The following is a 17,271-nucleotide window of genomic DNA, read 5'->3' as shown; positions in this document are numbered from 1 at the left end:
AGGGCACGATTAATATGGTCGACAGTAGTAACAGAAGATAATATTTAAAATTAAAGTGGCCTCTTAGTTGTGACGTATGTTTACGTATGGTTAAACACCTGTTTTATTTTTGGGATTTTCTAAAAATTATAATGTTTCTCTCTCGTAAGAAAGCAGTGCATTTGGATGGTGTCTCTTTAAAAGGCGATCCTCTCTCTGATATTGAAGGGGCATGTCTTTTTAAACGGGTTTAGCCGAACCTCTATTACGTTATGTATAAGTTTGTGCTTTTTTGTATGATTTAATGGCGCTAAATGTGGAATGGAGCAAACGTTACGTGCATATAGACGATGCAGCAAACTGTCAAGGTCAGGTCGCCGTTGTGCTTTGAGTTGACGCCTTACTACGCGAAAAGGCAACGGGAGATGATTGATTTCGCCTTTATTGCAAGGCTCATTACTGATAGGGAAGCGCGTGCCCCTCTCCTGTCGAGTTATTAAAAGGGACTTGAAAGGAAATTGTCAAGATGGCAGCGACAAAAGATATGGGAATGCACGGATCCTTGATTTTTTGCTTTCATTTTTTCCAAAACGTGCTTTCAGTGTGAATCGATGGGGTGATCGCCGGATCCTTCCTCACGGGAAATGCTACTTGTTTTTGTTTGCAACTTGGGCACGTTTTCTCTCTTAGGATTTCTCGCTAAATGAGACAGTTTTGCCGTCCGCAGCCGCATCGCATCAGTGCCGTTGCGTTAGGCAGGAAGAGCATTCCCTCAACTGGCACAACCTAGTTTCATACTGTATAATAGATAGGGGGAGAAAAAAAACTAACCAGTCCAAGTGGCTGTTGTAAAACAATCTGCAGAGCGAGGGGCAAAGCCAAAGCAAGAACAGCCGTGATACATCCGAGAGTAGCCAAAATTTCGCTATTTCGCCAAGCTGCCTGAAAAAAATCGCCTCCATCTATTTGATCTTGCTGTTGTGGCACTATGTTAAATAGCGATTCGACTGCATTATTGAACACCAGTTTGCAAGTTTAACCTTACTGTGTTTCACTTTTGGATGCATTATCATGAAAATGATTGTTGTGGAAATACGATCCTCGAGAGTTTGGATTTTTTATTTTTGCAATAAGCGATTTCTTAAGGAAATCTTGCCAATAACCTTGAAATAGACAGGAAACACGTGCAGACCTGTTCGCAAGACAGCTACTGAATGAGGCAAAATATTTACTAATCTCAGCGGAGCAACATAACACCGTAGATTGACCGTTCGTTTACTGTTACCCAAGCATTAATACATTTCTTCAAACTGAATTTTAGGGCAAATTGATTTTTTACTTTCTCTTTTATTTTTTTCAGCAAATTATTTTTTACAGTTCATTTATAAATTACTGCAGGGGAAATGTGTTATTAGATACTTTCTTGAATGACAACAGAGATCAACGAAACTGAAAAGATTATGGCACTCGCTCCGGCAACTGATCCCATTTCTTCGGCGGATATTGAGATAGACCCAGATTTTGAGCCACAAAAAAGACCAAGATCGTGCACTTGGCCTCTGCCTAGACCTGAATCAAATGGCAACAAAAGCGAACTGACTGATGCGGACATAATCCCCGAAGAGGTGGACGATGGAGAGGACGCCGCTGGATCTGCCAGCCACGATGCCAGCATCGCAACCGAGGACCGAAGCAGCTCCGGCGGAATAAACGGAGCCCCGGCCGGCGGGGACCGCGCCGATTCACGACTTAATTCACAATCTCTGGCTGCGGTGGACAACAGTTCCAACAACGACAGTCCGAGGCCACAACAGCCGCGGAAGTCCTGCCGGAGAAATGCTTGGGGTAACCTCTCCTATGCGGACCTCATCACCACAGCAATAGAGAGCTCGCCCGACAAAAGGCTCACCCTGTCCCAAATCTATGACTGGATGGTCAGGTGTGTGCCATACTTTAAGGATAAGGGCGACAGCAACAGTTCGGCTGGATGGAAGGTAAAAGCCCAACGCACATGCAGCATCAAAATAAAACACACGTCATCCGTTTTCATTTACATATTACCCACTTAGGTCATTGAATCTGGGATGCCTCAGAAATGGTTTGCAATATTATTTTTGATAAAAATTAATAAAAAATCTTTATTGATTATTATTATTATACGTTGATTTCTTCAAAATGCATTTACATATACTTACATGCACCTTAACTGAATCTTATATCATCATCTTCTTTTCTGAATGCAAAACTGCAGCGCAAACGAATTTTGTATGTGTTAATGGCGATCTCTAGTCATGCGATCAATGCGAAAGGGAGACTGATGCTTATTCATTTCTTCGATAAAACAAAGGTAAGCACGAGCAGTAGCAGAGGATGTGCACAGAGCGTAATGCGCTGCGGCGCACCGCGATGTTTGCTGCGGGCAAAAAGCAACGACATCCCCACAAGATCGCTATTGATTCTTCTAGATAGACTCAAGTGCCAAAAATTGTTTGGCAAAACACTGTACTACTGCCTGAGCAGAAAATAAAGATTTGAAGCCTTGTTGAACTGTTCCCCCCACTCCCCCACCCTCCCCGTTTTTTAGGCGGGGAGCAAAATTAGATTGCAAAACTTCTCAACTAATTAACAAAAGCGATGAGAAGAGTCATTATAATACATCCATGTGTCAGGCCTACCTGTTCGTTCAGGTGGAAAATTAAACCCGGAGCCATATGCATTTACAATTTTACTGTAGATTGCAATTGACACTCTTTTGTGACTATCCATCTGTTTACAAATTTCGGGATTATTACAGTGGATCTTTAAGTTATATAAAGAGTTTTGGTTTCTAACTGACGTAATATTTATGTAGGAGGCAATTTGCATACTGACATTGCAGTCTGGTACAGAAACTAGCATGAATATTTACTTGCTCCTACGGCTGCCCAGTTATTGCTGAGTGTCTTCCTACTGAAATTGTGAAATTGAGCTGTGAGTCACGGGACTGTGCAAGCTAATTGAAGACAATAGCACAGATGATAAATTCAGTCCTCCAGAAAGTAATTGTCTAAAAAAAGAAAGAAAAATAAGAGAATTTCAGTTCCTCTCAAGAAAATAAGTACAGTGCCTATACATGAATATTTATTTATTTATTTCCTCCTGAAAACTGTATGGAAACTGTACGCATGGGCTCATGGTGGCTACTGCCATTGGCTGTTGTGTTCGCCACCCCTGCTCCTGATTGGCCAATTACTTCTGCAGAGGAATGAATCAGCTGACAAGAAGTGTATGTAGGTCAGTGTGTAGTAATGTGAATGTGCCTTGCCGTTCTTTGCAAACTGGCTTTGTTATAAGGGTGTAGCACATGCTAAGAGCTCTATAAGAGGAGCTTTGAACAAAGTATTGCAGTGGGTCGGGTAAGGATATAGGATTCTATTTGGCTATTCCCAAGATTTTAGCCTTTTGGCTGCTCATACACTATGACAGAGTACAAAATACACCAAACAATGGGGTCTGGTTGAATAGCTCATTGTTCCTGATGCACTAGTACTGCCGATGCCACCATTACATTTTCAAGGACAATTACAATTAAAGATAGCATTAAAATTAAATGTCCACCAAACTGTATCAGCATTGTTATTCAAATAATACTGAATGAAATAGAATTTGTTGATTATGCAGAATTGTAAGTGGAAGTTCAATGTACCTCATATAGCATAACAATACTATACACATACAGAAACACAATAATAATAATTAATCAATTAATTAATTATATATAAAAAAATTAATTGTCAGGTCCAAATGTGTGCAGATGTTGGTACGAAAAGATGTGTTTTATTGATCCCAGGCAGAAATTCTACAGTGTATAATTATTGAAATAAGTCAGATTACCGCTTGCCTGTTAACCTGCTAAGCATGAAACAATGACAGTACATGTTGGTCTTGGACAAACACAGCTCTGTAATCTCATGCAGCTATTTGCAGCTGGTGTCTCAGTTCATGACCAGCAGCAGCACAGTGGGTGGCGTTTGGGAGCAGCAAATGGACGGGGGAGGATGGCACAAAGGAAGAAATGAAATGCTGGATTGAGTCAGTCTGTTCCACATTAGCAGGACAACAGAGAAAGGATAAATGTTTATGGATATCTTAGAAGAGTGTTTCCCAGTCCAGTCCTCGGGGACCTGCAGACGGTCCACGTTTTTGGTCCTACTGGGAGCTGGGAGGGAGTAAAAATGTGGACTGTCTGTGGGCCCTGACGACCAGGTTAGGAAACACTATCTCAGAGCACGTGCTCATAAAAACAGGTGCCCTTTATGTGTTACAAGGCCAGAAATTTGGGGGTGGGCGGGTTGGTTTTAAAATTAAATAATTAATTGATGAAAAATAAAGACGCAATTGTTCTTAGCATTGTATTTATTTTGCATTCTACAGAACATTTTTATTCTTGCTGAAACATTTCTGTTTAATCGAATCATAGACTTTTATTTTGAAACGTGCAAGAGGGCGTACAGTGGCACACAGTGAATGGGAAGGGTGAGAACTTAATAGGTGCTTCTGGCTGTGACTTGTGCTGTATGGCCATCTAAGAAAATTTTTAATTAAACTGGTAATGTTCTCGGAGTTTAAAGACCCACACCTGTGGAGATACTGCTGCTGAACAGCATTAAAATAGATCCCTAAACTAACGAATACATTAGCGTGATACTTCTACTCCTCTTCTCTATAATTGGTCCCAGTTTGTCCTGGTGCTTATTACATTTTGCCGCAGAATATTTTCAGAACAGACTTGTCGACATTATATCTGGTCAGACCCATCATTAGGTTCTTCTATGTAGTTCTCTGTTTAGCAGTAACTGGAGGTGCATCAGAAATTACTGAATTATGAAAGAGATAGACTTTTGGCATCTCTCCATTAAAAGTATAGTAAAGTGTAGTGAAGCCACTCATTGAAGATTATTATGGGTTCCAATGTTGGTCTTATATTGAAGATCAGCATGCTGAGTTCTAAACATTTGCCAAGACATTTTATAGTGTTAAAAGAATTACTCTCACTAATTGTTACAAGATCAGCACCTGACAGAGTGAGAGATTATTATGCTGACAGCATAATGTATTTTTAAAGTTGTATTATGTTTCTTATACAGGTTTTTTTAGGTTTTGTTAAACATAGTACTTCGATTATAGTCTGATTATAAAGGCATATTTTCTTACTTGCATAGAACCAATAACCAGCTTTTTTCTAAAGTCAGTTGTTTAGGGGAATCTCACGATGACAAGCAGCATTAAGATGCTTCTCCATTTTACCGTAAAGGTGACAATGTAAGGATGTCGTTATAATAATCTAGTCGACTTACAGAAGGTGACCAGTAAATCCCACAGCAGTATTACAGAAAAAGCAGAAAAAAATTACGGGTTTTCGAACACAGAAATGCTACAGTTCAGACATCAAGCGTTCCTGCTGGGAATGCCGTTTGATGACGTAACAAAGTGAAAGTTTTAAGACATCAAAGGACTTGTAAATGCAGCCTCTGCTGGGGGCAAAAAACACGTCTGATAACCAGAGGCGGACATTTCAGGTCCAGAAAGTAAAAATCCAGACCAAAATTTTGATTCAGCCAACCAGTTGAGTTCTCTAACTGTAACTCTTTATGCTCAACTGGTTGGATGAATCAAAATCCTGGTTTGCATTTTTACTTTTTGGACCTGAAACGTCCACCTCTGCTGAAAATGAACAACAAAAACTGAATTTGGGGTTCCCGAACGGTTTGTGTATCTTGTATTGTCGTGGCCAGAGTGAATTTAGCTATCTGCGAGACTAATGTTCCTCTCTTTGCGCAGAACTCTATCCGGCACAATCTGTCCCTCCACAGTCGTTTCATTCGGGTGCAGAACGAAGGTGCTGGCAAGAGCTCCTGGTGGATGGTCAACGCCGAGGGTGGGAAGGGCGGCAAGGCCCCGCGGCGGCGGGCTATGTCCATGGACAACTGCAACAAGTACACCAAAAGCCGCGGCCGGGCGACCAAGAAGAAGGTGGCCATGCTGGCTGCGCGTGAAGGCAGCGTAGAGAGTCCGCCGGGCCTCGCCCAGTGGTCGGGGAGCCCCACCTCCCGCAGTAGTGATGAGCTCGACGTCTGGATGGACTTCCGCTCACGTACCAGCTCCAATGCTAGCACTGCCAGTGGCCGCCTATCTCCTATCCTAGCCAACCCTGAGCTGGACCAGTTGCCTGACGACGACATGCCACTCTCCCCCATGCTGTACTCTAGCCCTAGTGGGGTATCCCCCTCGTTTAGCAAAGCCTCCCCCTCGGAGTTACCCTACCTGGCTGACCTGGCTGGAACCATGAACCTGAATGAGGGCCTCTCTGACAGCCTCATGGACGACCTCTTGGATAACATGAGTTTCACTCTATCGCAGCAACAGTCTCTGGGAGACGCCGATGGCGGCAGTGAGACTGGAAGTGCCCTGCACAGGAGCTCCAGCCTGACACTGGATTCCAAAAACAGCGGGTTAGGCTCCCCTCCTGGCAGCTACACCAACTCCGTGTACGACGCCTTGTCCTTGCGCTCGTCGCCCATGCAGACCATCCAGGAGAACAAGCCTGCCACCTTTTCTTTCGTTTCCCTCTTCGGAAGCCAGAACCCGTGTTCCGATCTGCTTCGCCACAGCGATGTCATGATGACACAGTCCGACCCACTGATTTCACAGGCCAGCCTCCCGGCCTCTTCTCAGTTCCTACGTCGTAACAACGTGCTGCGCAACGACCCCATGATGTCCAACAACCTCTGTTCGGCGAACCACTCCGGTCAGTCCCAGAACTCCTTGCTGATGAGCTGGCACACCGGCTTGTCCTCCACCAAGGAGGACCTTGAGTTGACCAACGAGGCAAATAACCTCAAATCTGTCAGGCAAAAGCTCCAGTCACCTATGCAACCTGCTTCGTCTGAGTCCTTCATGTATCCCATCTCCAACGGAGGCGGCATCTCCATCCCACTCACCAGCCAGGAACATTACCTCAGTGACCCAGACCTGGACATGCTCAGTAGCAGTCTGGAGAGTGACATGGACTCCTTCATTCGCAGCGAGCTGCTGGATGCTGATGGTTTGGATTGCAGCTTAGATTCTCTGACCGCTGCTCAAAACACCATCAACCTTAATGCGGGGAATCTCGCTAACTCTAAAAAGACCTCATCCCAGGACCAGCTACCCGGTTTAGAAGCTGGTCTCTGAGGACTAGAAGATGGGGCAAGATAAGCTTGAGTTCCAGCTGTACTTAAATATTCCATTCCCCGTATGGTTGTAAAGCTTTGTGAATGTAAATGTCAGTAAGCTCAGATAGTAAGCATATAGATCTGTGTTTATTAGATATATGCCCAATGAAAGGATCATGTTACTTAATTTATTTTTTCACCACATGTTTTGGTAAGCCGTAACATCTGTTTGTTATATTTTATATGGCCAGATGCAGTACTATGAAGTATTATGAAATGAGCAACAGTATTACAAGGTGTTTAAAAGACATGTGTAGAATATTTTTGGCAGCAGATTAGGTCAGTGACTTATTGACGTTAGTTTTTTTATGCAATTAAACAATCTTTTAGCGTAACAGTTGCATAAGTAAAAAAAATACGTTAATAAAAATGAATATACTCATTGTGGACCACTGGGAAATGCAAGGACTGGTTTTCTGGTTTTTATCGTAATGCCTGCTTGCTGCCCACTGCATGTGTATTTCCGTTTAATGAAGGCCAGCTGGCTGTCTTCAAGCAGAGTGCTGCAGAACTTAAAATAACCAGCTGGGCTGATTTAGAGCTTGAGCGCAGGAGTAAGTGGCTGTAATGGGACATTGTTATTCACAGCAGAATGTGAGCTTTTATTTTGACACTGAGTTTTTTTTTTGTGAATTGTGTTTCAACAAGTTTTTGCATAAAGAACAAGACAATAGGTGCATCTTGTTTTAAAAATCCTTACATATATAGGGTCCTGTGACCTAATGCCACGGACCATTTACAGCCAGGCTTGTTTTGCTGTAGTTTTAAACAGATTTCTAATACACGTCAAATCATTATTATATGAAAACAATTACTAGACCTACACTAAGTACAACACTGAATGTATCCCGTGTTTGTACTACTTAAGACTTTAAAAACTATTTTTACCACTGGCTGAGCATTGCATATATAAACAGTGATGTGCTCATCAGATTTTGGCTATGCAGAGAAATGAAAATTAAAAAAGAATAATACAAATATTATATTCCACTGATAATATACTTGATTTAATGCTTTGATATGCAGCCTGCACTTAGAGATGAATATCTCATCTTAAATTATCTGAAACATAATCTAGGTTTCAGCTAACACTCGAGGTTGTTGGAAGGTCAACCTAGAGCTCAAGAGTTTTCGGTTTTTAGTGCAGAACAGAAAGTTAAAACGAAGTGCAATCTCTTGTCTGGAAATTTTACCAGGCTTGACGTCACAGCGCCAGTACAATCCATATACATGTGCGTATATAGATGAGCTGTGTTGAACGACGGAGTTATTTCTGTAATATTATTTGTCTACTTGTATTGTGCAATATGCAGCCCCAAATCGTTTTTTCTTTTAATTAAGATTCGTGATTCAAAAGCCAACCCAAAACCAGCTCAAAATATCCTGCCAACACATTGTGTATAAGTTTATCCAGAAGGATTTCTCTTTTAGTACTAGTTGTATTCAGTTTTTACTGCAAAAACGGGAAAAGTGCGTCTAAAGACAACACAGCACTCCGTTTTTTTTAGCTTATTATTTTAAGCTAATTAATTTTTATATAGTTTTCAGGGTACAGTAATTCTTGTAAAAATATCCCGAGGTCTTGTATAGGGATTCCAACACTGTTATGGTTCTGATTATATGCAAAAATATTTAAAATCACAAGTCTTACATCTGTGCTTTTGTATTTTTATTTACCACATCGCATTATAAATAATTCTACTTTCCACGATAGATTTTTGAAACCGAATAGAGGTTTTGTACTCATTGTTGATGTGTTGGTTTTAATATATAATCTCAGATCTATTATCGCTGTAAACCGAAGGTGTTATGAAATGAGACTGTCGTTCTCGCTCAGCGAGAGGTGAATCCAGTGTTTTATTCTAGTATTTTCTGCCTTTCTGCATCATGACAGGTGCTGCACGGAGTGCTAAATTGGATTCTATTTAATTCGAGTTACGCGGCGGAAACAGGCATGAAATAGAAACGGTTTAAAAACGACGCGTTATGTGGTGGCATATAGTATTTAGGCTCATTTTTATGCCAGAATAATATTTAGGCACGTTTAACGTGCAAACGATATCCTGGCCAGGAGGAAAAGACTGAAACTGTGAAAGTATGTAGAATATAAAAGGGAAAGGGGTTAGTTCTGCTTGCAGAGTGAAATGTAGTTGTACTTTGCCCGTGCCATGTTCTAATCTTTAGGGAAAACCTGTAGTGAGTACTAGGTAGATGCTGTTTAACTTATTTTATTGATGTTCAGATTTTGTTTCTTTATAAGAAACAGATGGCAGCTGTTACTTAAATCTAAGGCCTTCTATGAAAATGCAAACTTGATTTTACTTACATAAAAATATACACGGGGCAACTGACTTTATCAGGAAAGGTATTCTGCTTTTCTTGTGTGGTTTCCGCGTATTTCACGCCATTTTGCTACCATATTATAAAGATCATTATTTATTCAGACATGTGAATAATACTAGGAGTGGCGGGAGTGGAGCTCCGCGGGTCTGAGAGCCGATAATGCGGGTGTCCTGCTTTTATGAAATGGCGCTCTCCACACTAGTTATATGCATGTCTCTGAATGAAATGGCAGATAGCAAAACGACCTTCAGGTCAATGCATGAGTCACCTTTTCATTGGACACCCACACTGCTCAACTGTCCTAAAGCATGAAATCCTTTTTTATTCAGTGTTACCCAATAAAAACCAACAAATAACCTAACAGTATGCGTTTATACTAGTATGTGATATGAAATTTAGCCAATTGCATTTTGCTGTGTTTGTGCCCCGTCCCAAATGGTGCCATATTTACACTCATTTTAGAATGTGCCTCTTATTGATTATTCCCTTAAAATTCTACGTATTCTCATGTAAATCGGTAAATTTACAGTGTAATTACATCCGTGACCACAGCATGATTTTTAAATATTTTTTCTTCGTTTATTCCAAAGATAAACATTATTAACTCCTCAGCTATTCAGTGAAAACATCATACTGTAAAATCTTGAGTCTTTGGACGTTTATGTAAATGTACATAATAATGTACATAAGCGGATATATTTCAGTGTATTAAATTAGTTATAAGTTTCATTCCAAGTAGTTTCTTGGTGGAAAAAAATGACACTCGATTTGAGGGTCACATTAAACGGGACTGACATGGAAACATTAGCGAGCACCTCATCAAAGGTGTACAATTTTTTTATTGATCCAGTTTTCTTGTATCCTTGTTGGAATATCCTGAAACAAGTCATCTCATGTACTAATTGTTTATATCTAAAATGACTTCGAATTTCCCAATGTATTACATTTTAAAAAGTGGTGTTCGAATGAATTATGGTGTATGCATATCAATAAAGGTCGGAGAAACTTTGTTTTGCTTTGCATTATAAATAAAGATGGCAGTTGTCGGTGACTTGAGTGTGTTTGATTTACTGTTTTGTGGGTTACTGTCAAAATATGAAACTGCGAAATGCCTGGGGTAAAAGGGTACTCTTTGTGATTGCAGTAGCTACACATACTTTTGTTATTTTAGGCCCGATAGTGTGCTGAGTATCATTAACACGTTTTAGGGCAATATACACATGGAAGCTGGATAAAATAGCTTGTTTTGGGAATTCTTAAGGCAAACGCAGCTAGAATATCTGTATCCCTCACGAGCTGAACACACGACTGCGGTCACGGTAGCGGCTTTTCCTGCACGGCTTTATCTGCAGTATTACAGCAGCGCTGCAAATCACACAGACGACACCGTGTTCTCTCCTGCGCGAGACGGGAAATTGCGCCGTGTATCCATGGAGAACCTGCAGCCCTGACCAATCATCTGGCCGCAAAGCACGTGACATCGGGCGGCACCTCCAGGGACAGGACAGGATCTCGAAGACAGATGGACCAGTGAACACTGGTCTGCTCGGACTGGTGCATGTTTCCAGTAAAACGACACATTTGCATAGCAACATTTAATGTAAAAATACACACTACCATCGACAAATATAGTGGCGGCCACATGGGAAATTGTGCTTTCTGAAAAATTAGAACATTTAAAGGGAGTTTATGCCTGCTACCAAAATGTCAAAACGAGATATGCAACGATTTAAAATGAAACAGACTTTTACCAATCTTTCTAAATCTATTCTTCAGCCTACTGTGAGGCTGCGAAGTTATACTTAATTAAAACAAAAAGTTGATATCATATAAACTCCTACTTGGACAGCGACTTGAACAATTGAACATTTGTTCCATAATCCGCTGAACTGTGATGTTGTTACATAATTTTAACAGTCCAAACCCTTTTCGTTAGGTATGTGTATTTTGTCACTATGGTTACTTTTCTGGCACTCCCACGTATACAAACGAAAAAGCCTGAATGCACAAAACGCACCGTCGTCCCCCAATACGTATAGACTTTTTTTCAGTAAGTAAAACAGAAACAATCTTTACTTTGGTTTTTAGCGGTTATTGAACCACTGAAATCAAAGTGCAGTAGAGTACCGAAGTGCTGTCTGCAAGCTGTTAACTAGTCATTCTGTTACCGCCGCTCTGAGGATTTCTTGGCAGGACCGCTTATTTACTCGGTGCTATTTTAAGATTGTTAGTGGATGTATGTTCCTCGCTGATAACCATTGTTTAACTCCCAAATGAATTCTGTATTTTGACGTGTTGATGTATTATTTTATCGCAGCACCATTAGACAAGATAATCTAGACATAATGCCACGCTTAATTTGATAAACAGAATTTAGAAATAGATTAATTGAACGATTATCCATAAAGATTCATAATGGTGGCGATGTTATCCGTTTTGATGCTCATTCTACCAATTCTAGAACTGGCTTTCTGTTTCTTTAGTATTGATGAGATTAGTGACAATCTGTAGGTTCTGTGCATTTATTACAACAGCAAAACCGTATGCAAACTATTGTATCATAACATACCTGAAGCGTCTTTGCTTATTCTAATAACGATTTCACGTGCCTCCAGTCACTATGGCCCAGATCTATAAGATCTCCTCCACAAAGAAGCTGTTGCAGATGGAGAAAGAGCTTTCAGTTCAGCTCTTTTTACTCAAGACAGAGATAGAGGAGAACGGGATTCTGGGGGGGACACCTTTTTACAGGTAATAGCATCAGAACAAACCATTATAACACTGCGTGATTATTCATCTTTTTGTATACCATTTACAATGTATTTCATAATTATGCTGTTAAAATAAATTCACCTTTGCTTTTTTTTAAGCTCTGTTTCCATCCCAAAGGACATTTCCTACTTTCGTCTGGAGAGAGAACAGGTGCTGAAAAAAGGTCTGCAGGTGAGAGAGAATTTTGGGTTCTGCTGCTTCTTGCTCCTCCAGCCTGCGTTACATAGGGACAGGAACCGGGTTTTTTCAGGTCAACCTTTTGTGAGTGAACTGACTAAGTGTGAGAAAGGTTATTAGGCCTATTCGTCTGACTGCTACAAGTGAGACGAGAACCAAATCTGTTTGCCGCAGATGTACTTCCAAAGCAAGTGCATAACAAAAAAAAAAAAAAGAGGTTTTCTTTGCGAGAACAAGCCTAGAACAATCTAGAATGCTACATTTCTTAAAAAGAAGATGGGAAAAACTAACACAGCAAGGCAGCACTGGGTGAGCCCTGAAGGTTTTCGGTTTTGTATGAGATATTTTTGTGGCTCTGTACCACGTTTCAAAATAACCAGCATTTTCCATTAAAATATACAACACCTGTTTAGACATTAGCTCTGTCTCAGGGGGCAACATTAGCATAGCCTGTTGACCTAGGCCTGACTTTGCCGCTTCGCTTACTCGGAATTTGGTGGTCTTCTTTGACGCAGGTGCCTAGGGCTCGGCATCTCATTTCCCAGGCGGTGGTGATGCAGAGGGAGCTAGAGAGCTGCCTGAACCGAGAATACACACCCGAGAGCCTACCATTACTCCTACACCAGGTAGCCTACCTCAAGTGGGGAACAATCACAGTGGATTGGCAAGCCAATGAACCACATGACAAAGATCCCCAAAGGGAAGTAAGATAAGATCCAACCCAATAGGTCCTTTTGATGTGTGTTGAATGCTGCTGATTGGAGCCAGTTGGTTGCCTCTGGTTTAATTGCAGCTACTTGATTTAGTTCTATGCAGACAGATGCTACTATCTGGCACTGTGCAAATATCTACACATGCTGAGATGGAGGAGGTTTTGCAGACATGCCAGCGTTATTGAGATGTTGTATCCCTCATACAAGGTACGTCTTCACACATGGAGGATTCATCCAACATTTTGTCAAGGCCTAGCAGGCAAATGAAAGAGATGACACATAAGGATGAAAATGGGCCTGTATGCTTATAAAACTTATCTGGTTTTCTTGATAGTATGGACGTTCCTGAAGTGTTCTACACACAGAGCAGGAAGCCTCTACTTTGCACCAAGTGTCCCTAATTTTAGAGGAGATAGTTTAAACGGGTCGCTACCAGGAAATATAATCTCTTAAAAGGGCAAACTTAACTGAAAAACAATGTGATTGGTTCAATTATTTATGCATTACTTGATTGTATATTGTCTCGGGTAAAATCACAGACATTGGATATGGGCTAACTGCTCGAAAGGTCAATGGACAATGTTCATTCTGTGCATTGTTGGATAGAATGTAGTGTTTCTACTGCTCATCGTTGAGTACCTGTTGATGCCACATGTTGACAGAGACAACTGGCCAACTTGATGAGTGAGTATGAGGACTCAACCCAGAGGGCACAGAGACTGGCACCGTCCAGGGAAAAGGTGCTTTTGGGCAAGGGCAGTCCCATCAACATGGTCACATTGGAAGATTTAGCTATCTACTTGCAGTGGCTGGTGTGTAATCTTCACTCAGTCAAGACTGTCCACGGCTTTCTGCGGGTAAGACCATCTAGAAACCTGTAACTGGAAGAGCTTTGGAGCATGCCTTAGTAGGGCGTTTTTGTTTGTCCGATTTGCACAGCGTTTAATGTACTCGTGTCCAATAACCGCAGCTCTGCTGAAATCCTTGGAGGGAAACACAGGTTATATGTCTTCGCTGAGGCGCCTCTGACATCTATTGACCCACGTTCATACGCTGCTGGTGTACTCTGTGTTGTAGGAGCTGCAGTATCTGCCAGCAGGTGAGTGGGAACATCAGGACTCCCCGGGGAGTCCCTTGGCTGGTGGGACACCGGTTCGAAAGGATTCCGCCTCCGCTGTGCCCCAGGTGTCTGGCACACGTCCATCTCTCTCCTGCGAGCGTGATGGTAAGGGCACTTCCACCAGGGGGAGCTCTCTACCCAACTCTGACAAAATGCAAATGCTTGCTAAGGATGATCTGACCCAATACCATGAGTAAACTAAAAAGTGCAGCTGAACGTTCAGGCTGACCTCGCTGAAGAACACATTTAAAATGAATTTTCCTTGTCAGGAATATACCCTCCAAACCTTCTATATAAGCTGTATTGTTTGTATGTGTTTCTTAACTTCAATCAAAATATTTGGCTACCATATTTTTGCAATGATTAACAGCCACATTTCCCACATATGCGGCTGGGTTTTAACTGCAGTAGGCTAGTTAAGGTCATAAACAACCTTTTAAACACAACCAGGTCCCTAAAGATTAGCCGTTCATCGATTTCAATCACTGTTGCGCCTTCAAACCTGCTGGTACTAATCTACATCAAAGCATGCGAATGTTCTATAAGTTATGCATCCCATTGTTGAGGATTAGTTGTGATTCATGCAATATTTGGTGAGCCTCATTTTTCTTCATACGTCAAAATTCTCACAAAACCTGTGAGTCTGAGAAACGCACCGTTACAGTTAAGCAGAGGATAATCCTGAAAAGCAGAAGATTAAGTAATATGATGTTAACTATTTATTCGCAATACTATTTTTTACTTGTTTCTTTTTTAAGGGGTCTCAGAGCTGCCCAGATTCATGGCGAAGCTGGAGAACTTTAGTTCCCAGCTGCAAGAGCTCATCTCTCATTTCAACATAAAGTATAACATTGCGGATATGAGGACTGGTGCAGACGAAATGGAGTTATTTGACATGGTAAAAGATAAGATACATTTGCGACAGATTTCCTATCTGCACACGAATGATATGGGCAGTTAATGATGGGAGTGTCTGTTTTCTGCCTCTTTCCATGGTTCATGGGAGTTTTGGTTACACTAAAATGTTCCGAGGGCAGAACGAAAAATGATGGGTACCAAGGCAGAACCGAGAATCTAATTGGTTGGTCCCGCTTCCTGTAATTGCTTGGACCCACCTCCTCTACAATCCGATTGGTTATCTCTCTAAATAAAACATTTTTTTATTCGCCCACAGAACATTTCTGTGGAAATAAAACTCCCATTGGATTTGGCAAGGTCGTGTAGCATTTTCAATGCTTAGTTATGAAAACCCAAACTTAAAATAGGGCGACAGACATTTACAATTTTTTTTTTCTTTAAAGATCCATACCATATTTACCCTATTTATTAACAATGCAATGCACCCAGGGGCAACTGGGCAATTGTTAACTCTGATTAGTGCATACCCAGATAACCTATTAATATAAACTTACCAAAACATAAGAGACTTGTTTTGATTTTATGTAAATCTATGGATGGGTCTTACAAGAGCACAGAAAATGGCACCTTTTTTCTGATGAATTAATGAGCACCTAGTTGAAGCTGTTCAGCTGCGTCCCTGCCGGCAATTTTTATTTCTTCTGTTTTGCACACTTTGCCCTAACATTCTTTATGTGAATTTTATATAACTTTAATCACAGGCTGAGAAATGAAGACCGAAAGCCAATAGCACTGTCACCCTTGGCCTCCTGCGATTTCTCAATAAATACATTTGCCGTTTTTATTTATTAAAGGTACGTAATGAATTCAAGACTGTCTTTGGGAAGCAGGAGGCGATGTGGACCTTTGTCAGGTACGGCAGCACTGAAGCATTGGAGAAGCAGTGGGGTAGGATGGACCCCAATATGACTCTGAAGAAAAAGGCCACCTGGATCCCCTTTATCAAGGTACGTGGTGGAAACGTATAGAACATGCTTTGCTCCTGGGGCCTGTTTCATGAAGCAGGATTTCTTGCTTAGCCAGATAAGTTGTCAGATTTAAGGTAGTCTGGGCTAAAGGGACTTTATCTTTGTTCGCTTACATTTAGCCCAGACTACCTGAAATACGACGAGTTATCCGCCTAAGCAAGAATCCCTGCTTCGTGGAACAGGCCCCAGGAGTAAAGCGTGGTTTACACATTTCCATACTTTTATATTGCTCTCTGCCACTCAGGGCCGTGCTGTTGTTTGTAGTGCAGCCCTGTATTATCTTATTTCATACTGACGGGGTATCGGATACCGTTTTAGTCAGTTTTTCCCTCTCTGCTAGTTCCAGGTTATATTATATTTCAGTAAACAAATGGATAGACATTGTTTACATAGGCACTTTTCAATGTTGTGAGATATTTTGTCTTGTTGTAAAAGGGTGATATAAAACTTTACATGATTGCATTATAAACACATTCTTGCTATTGCACCGTTATTGTAAGATAATCTATATTAAGATAGGAGTGTTTAGGCCTTTAGACCTTTAGCTCTGTTAGCAGGGATTAGATTGCTGGGTCATCCGGAATCATAGCATTTGGATTCATGTCTGCCGAGCACAGGTTACTCCTAGACTTGATCCCTGGCAGCAGAAACTAATGACTAAACTTCGACAGCAGTGCCATAAGGATGAGCTGCTGGACATGCTCAATAAGCTCTTAAAGGTAGGAGCACAGTCAAGTCGCGCCCACCTGCAAAGGCATTTGTGAAGACCGTGTGAAGAAAGGGTGCACTGCCTCCCACTCGGAGTTTAACGATGAGCAATGCGTATTGACTCTAGGCATCAGATTCCCTGCTGGTAGCAGAGACCCTAAAGGACTACGCAGCTTCTTCGTATGACCTTGCCCCAGACCAGCCATCGCCAATGACTTCATGCCGCACCAGCCGAAGTTCTACCCACATCTGGGCAATGATATACCGTAGTACACGTGCCCTTCAGGTACACAAATCTTCCTGTCCATGACACTGGTAGA

At 41.5% G+C, this 17,271-nt stretch overlaps 2 protein-coding genes across 2 annotated transcripts in view; both read left to right on the top strand.

Moving 5' to 3' along the window:
* Positions 1 to 62: 62 nt before the first annotated feature.
* foxo3a (forkhead box O3A) lies at positions 63 to 10,626 on the top strand. Its single transcript, XM_048975366.1, has 2 exons — positions 63 to 1,973; positions 5,800 to 10,626. The coding sequence occupies exons 1-2, from the start codon at positions 1,407 to 1,409 to the stop codon at positions 7,189 to 7,191; spliced, it is 1,959 nt and encodes a 652-aa protein (XP_048831323.1). The 5' UTR covers positions 63 to 1,406; the 3' UTR covers positions 7,192 to 10,626.
* A 937-nt stretch (positions 10,627 to 11,563) lies between these two features.
* si:ch73-242m19.1 (uncharacterized) overlaps positions 11,564 to 17,271 on the top strand; it is a 29,702-nt gene continuing 23,994 nt past the window's right edge. Inside the window, exons 1-11 of the mRNA XM_048973828.1 lie at positions 11,564 to 11,625; positions 12,191 to 12,326; positions 12,446 to 12,518; positions 13,040 to 13,150; positions 13,331 to 13,444; positions 13,900 to 14,094; positions 14,315 to 14,462; positions 15,116 to 15,255; positions 16,070 to 16,222; positions 16,861 to 16,962; positions 17,079 to 17,237. Of these exons, the coding sequence (XP_048829785.1) occupies positions 12,196 to 12,326; positions 12,446 to 12,518; positions 13,040 to 13,150; positions 13,331 to 13,444; positions 13,900 to 14,094; positions 14,315 to 14,462; positions 15,116 to 15,255; positions 16,070 to 16,222; positions 16,861 to 16,962; positions 17,079 to 17,237 (1,326 nt within the window). The 5' untranslated portion in view covers positions 11,564 to 11,625; positions 12,191 to 12,195. The remainder of the gene's footprint in view (positions 11,626 to 12,190; positions 12,327 to 12,445; positions 12,519 to 13,039; positions 13,151 to 13,330; positions 13,445 to 13,899; positions 14,095 to 14,314; positions 14,463 to 15,115; positions 15,256 to 16,069; positions 16,223 to 16,860; positions 16,963 to 17,078; positions 17,238 to 17,271) is intronic.

This window comes from Brienomyrus brachyistius, chromosome 14 (assembly GCF_023856365.1).
Source record: "Brienomyrus brachyistius isolate T26 chromosome 14, BBRACH_0.4, whole genome shotgun sequence".
Lineage (NCBI taxonomy): Eukaryota > Metazoa > Chordata > Actinopteri > Osteoglossiformes > Mormyridae > Brienomyrus > Brienomyrus brachyistius.
Note: the sequence above shows the minus strand (reverse complement) of the source record. Positions and strands in the feature narration are given on the sequence as shown.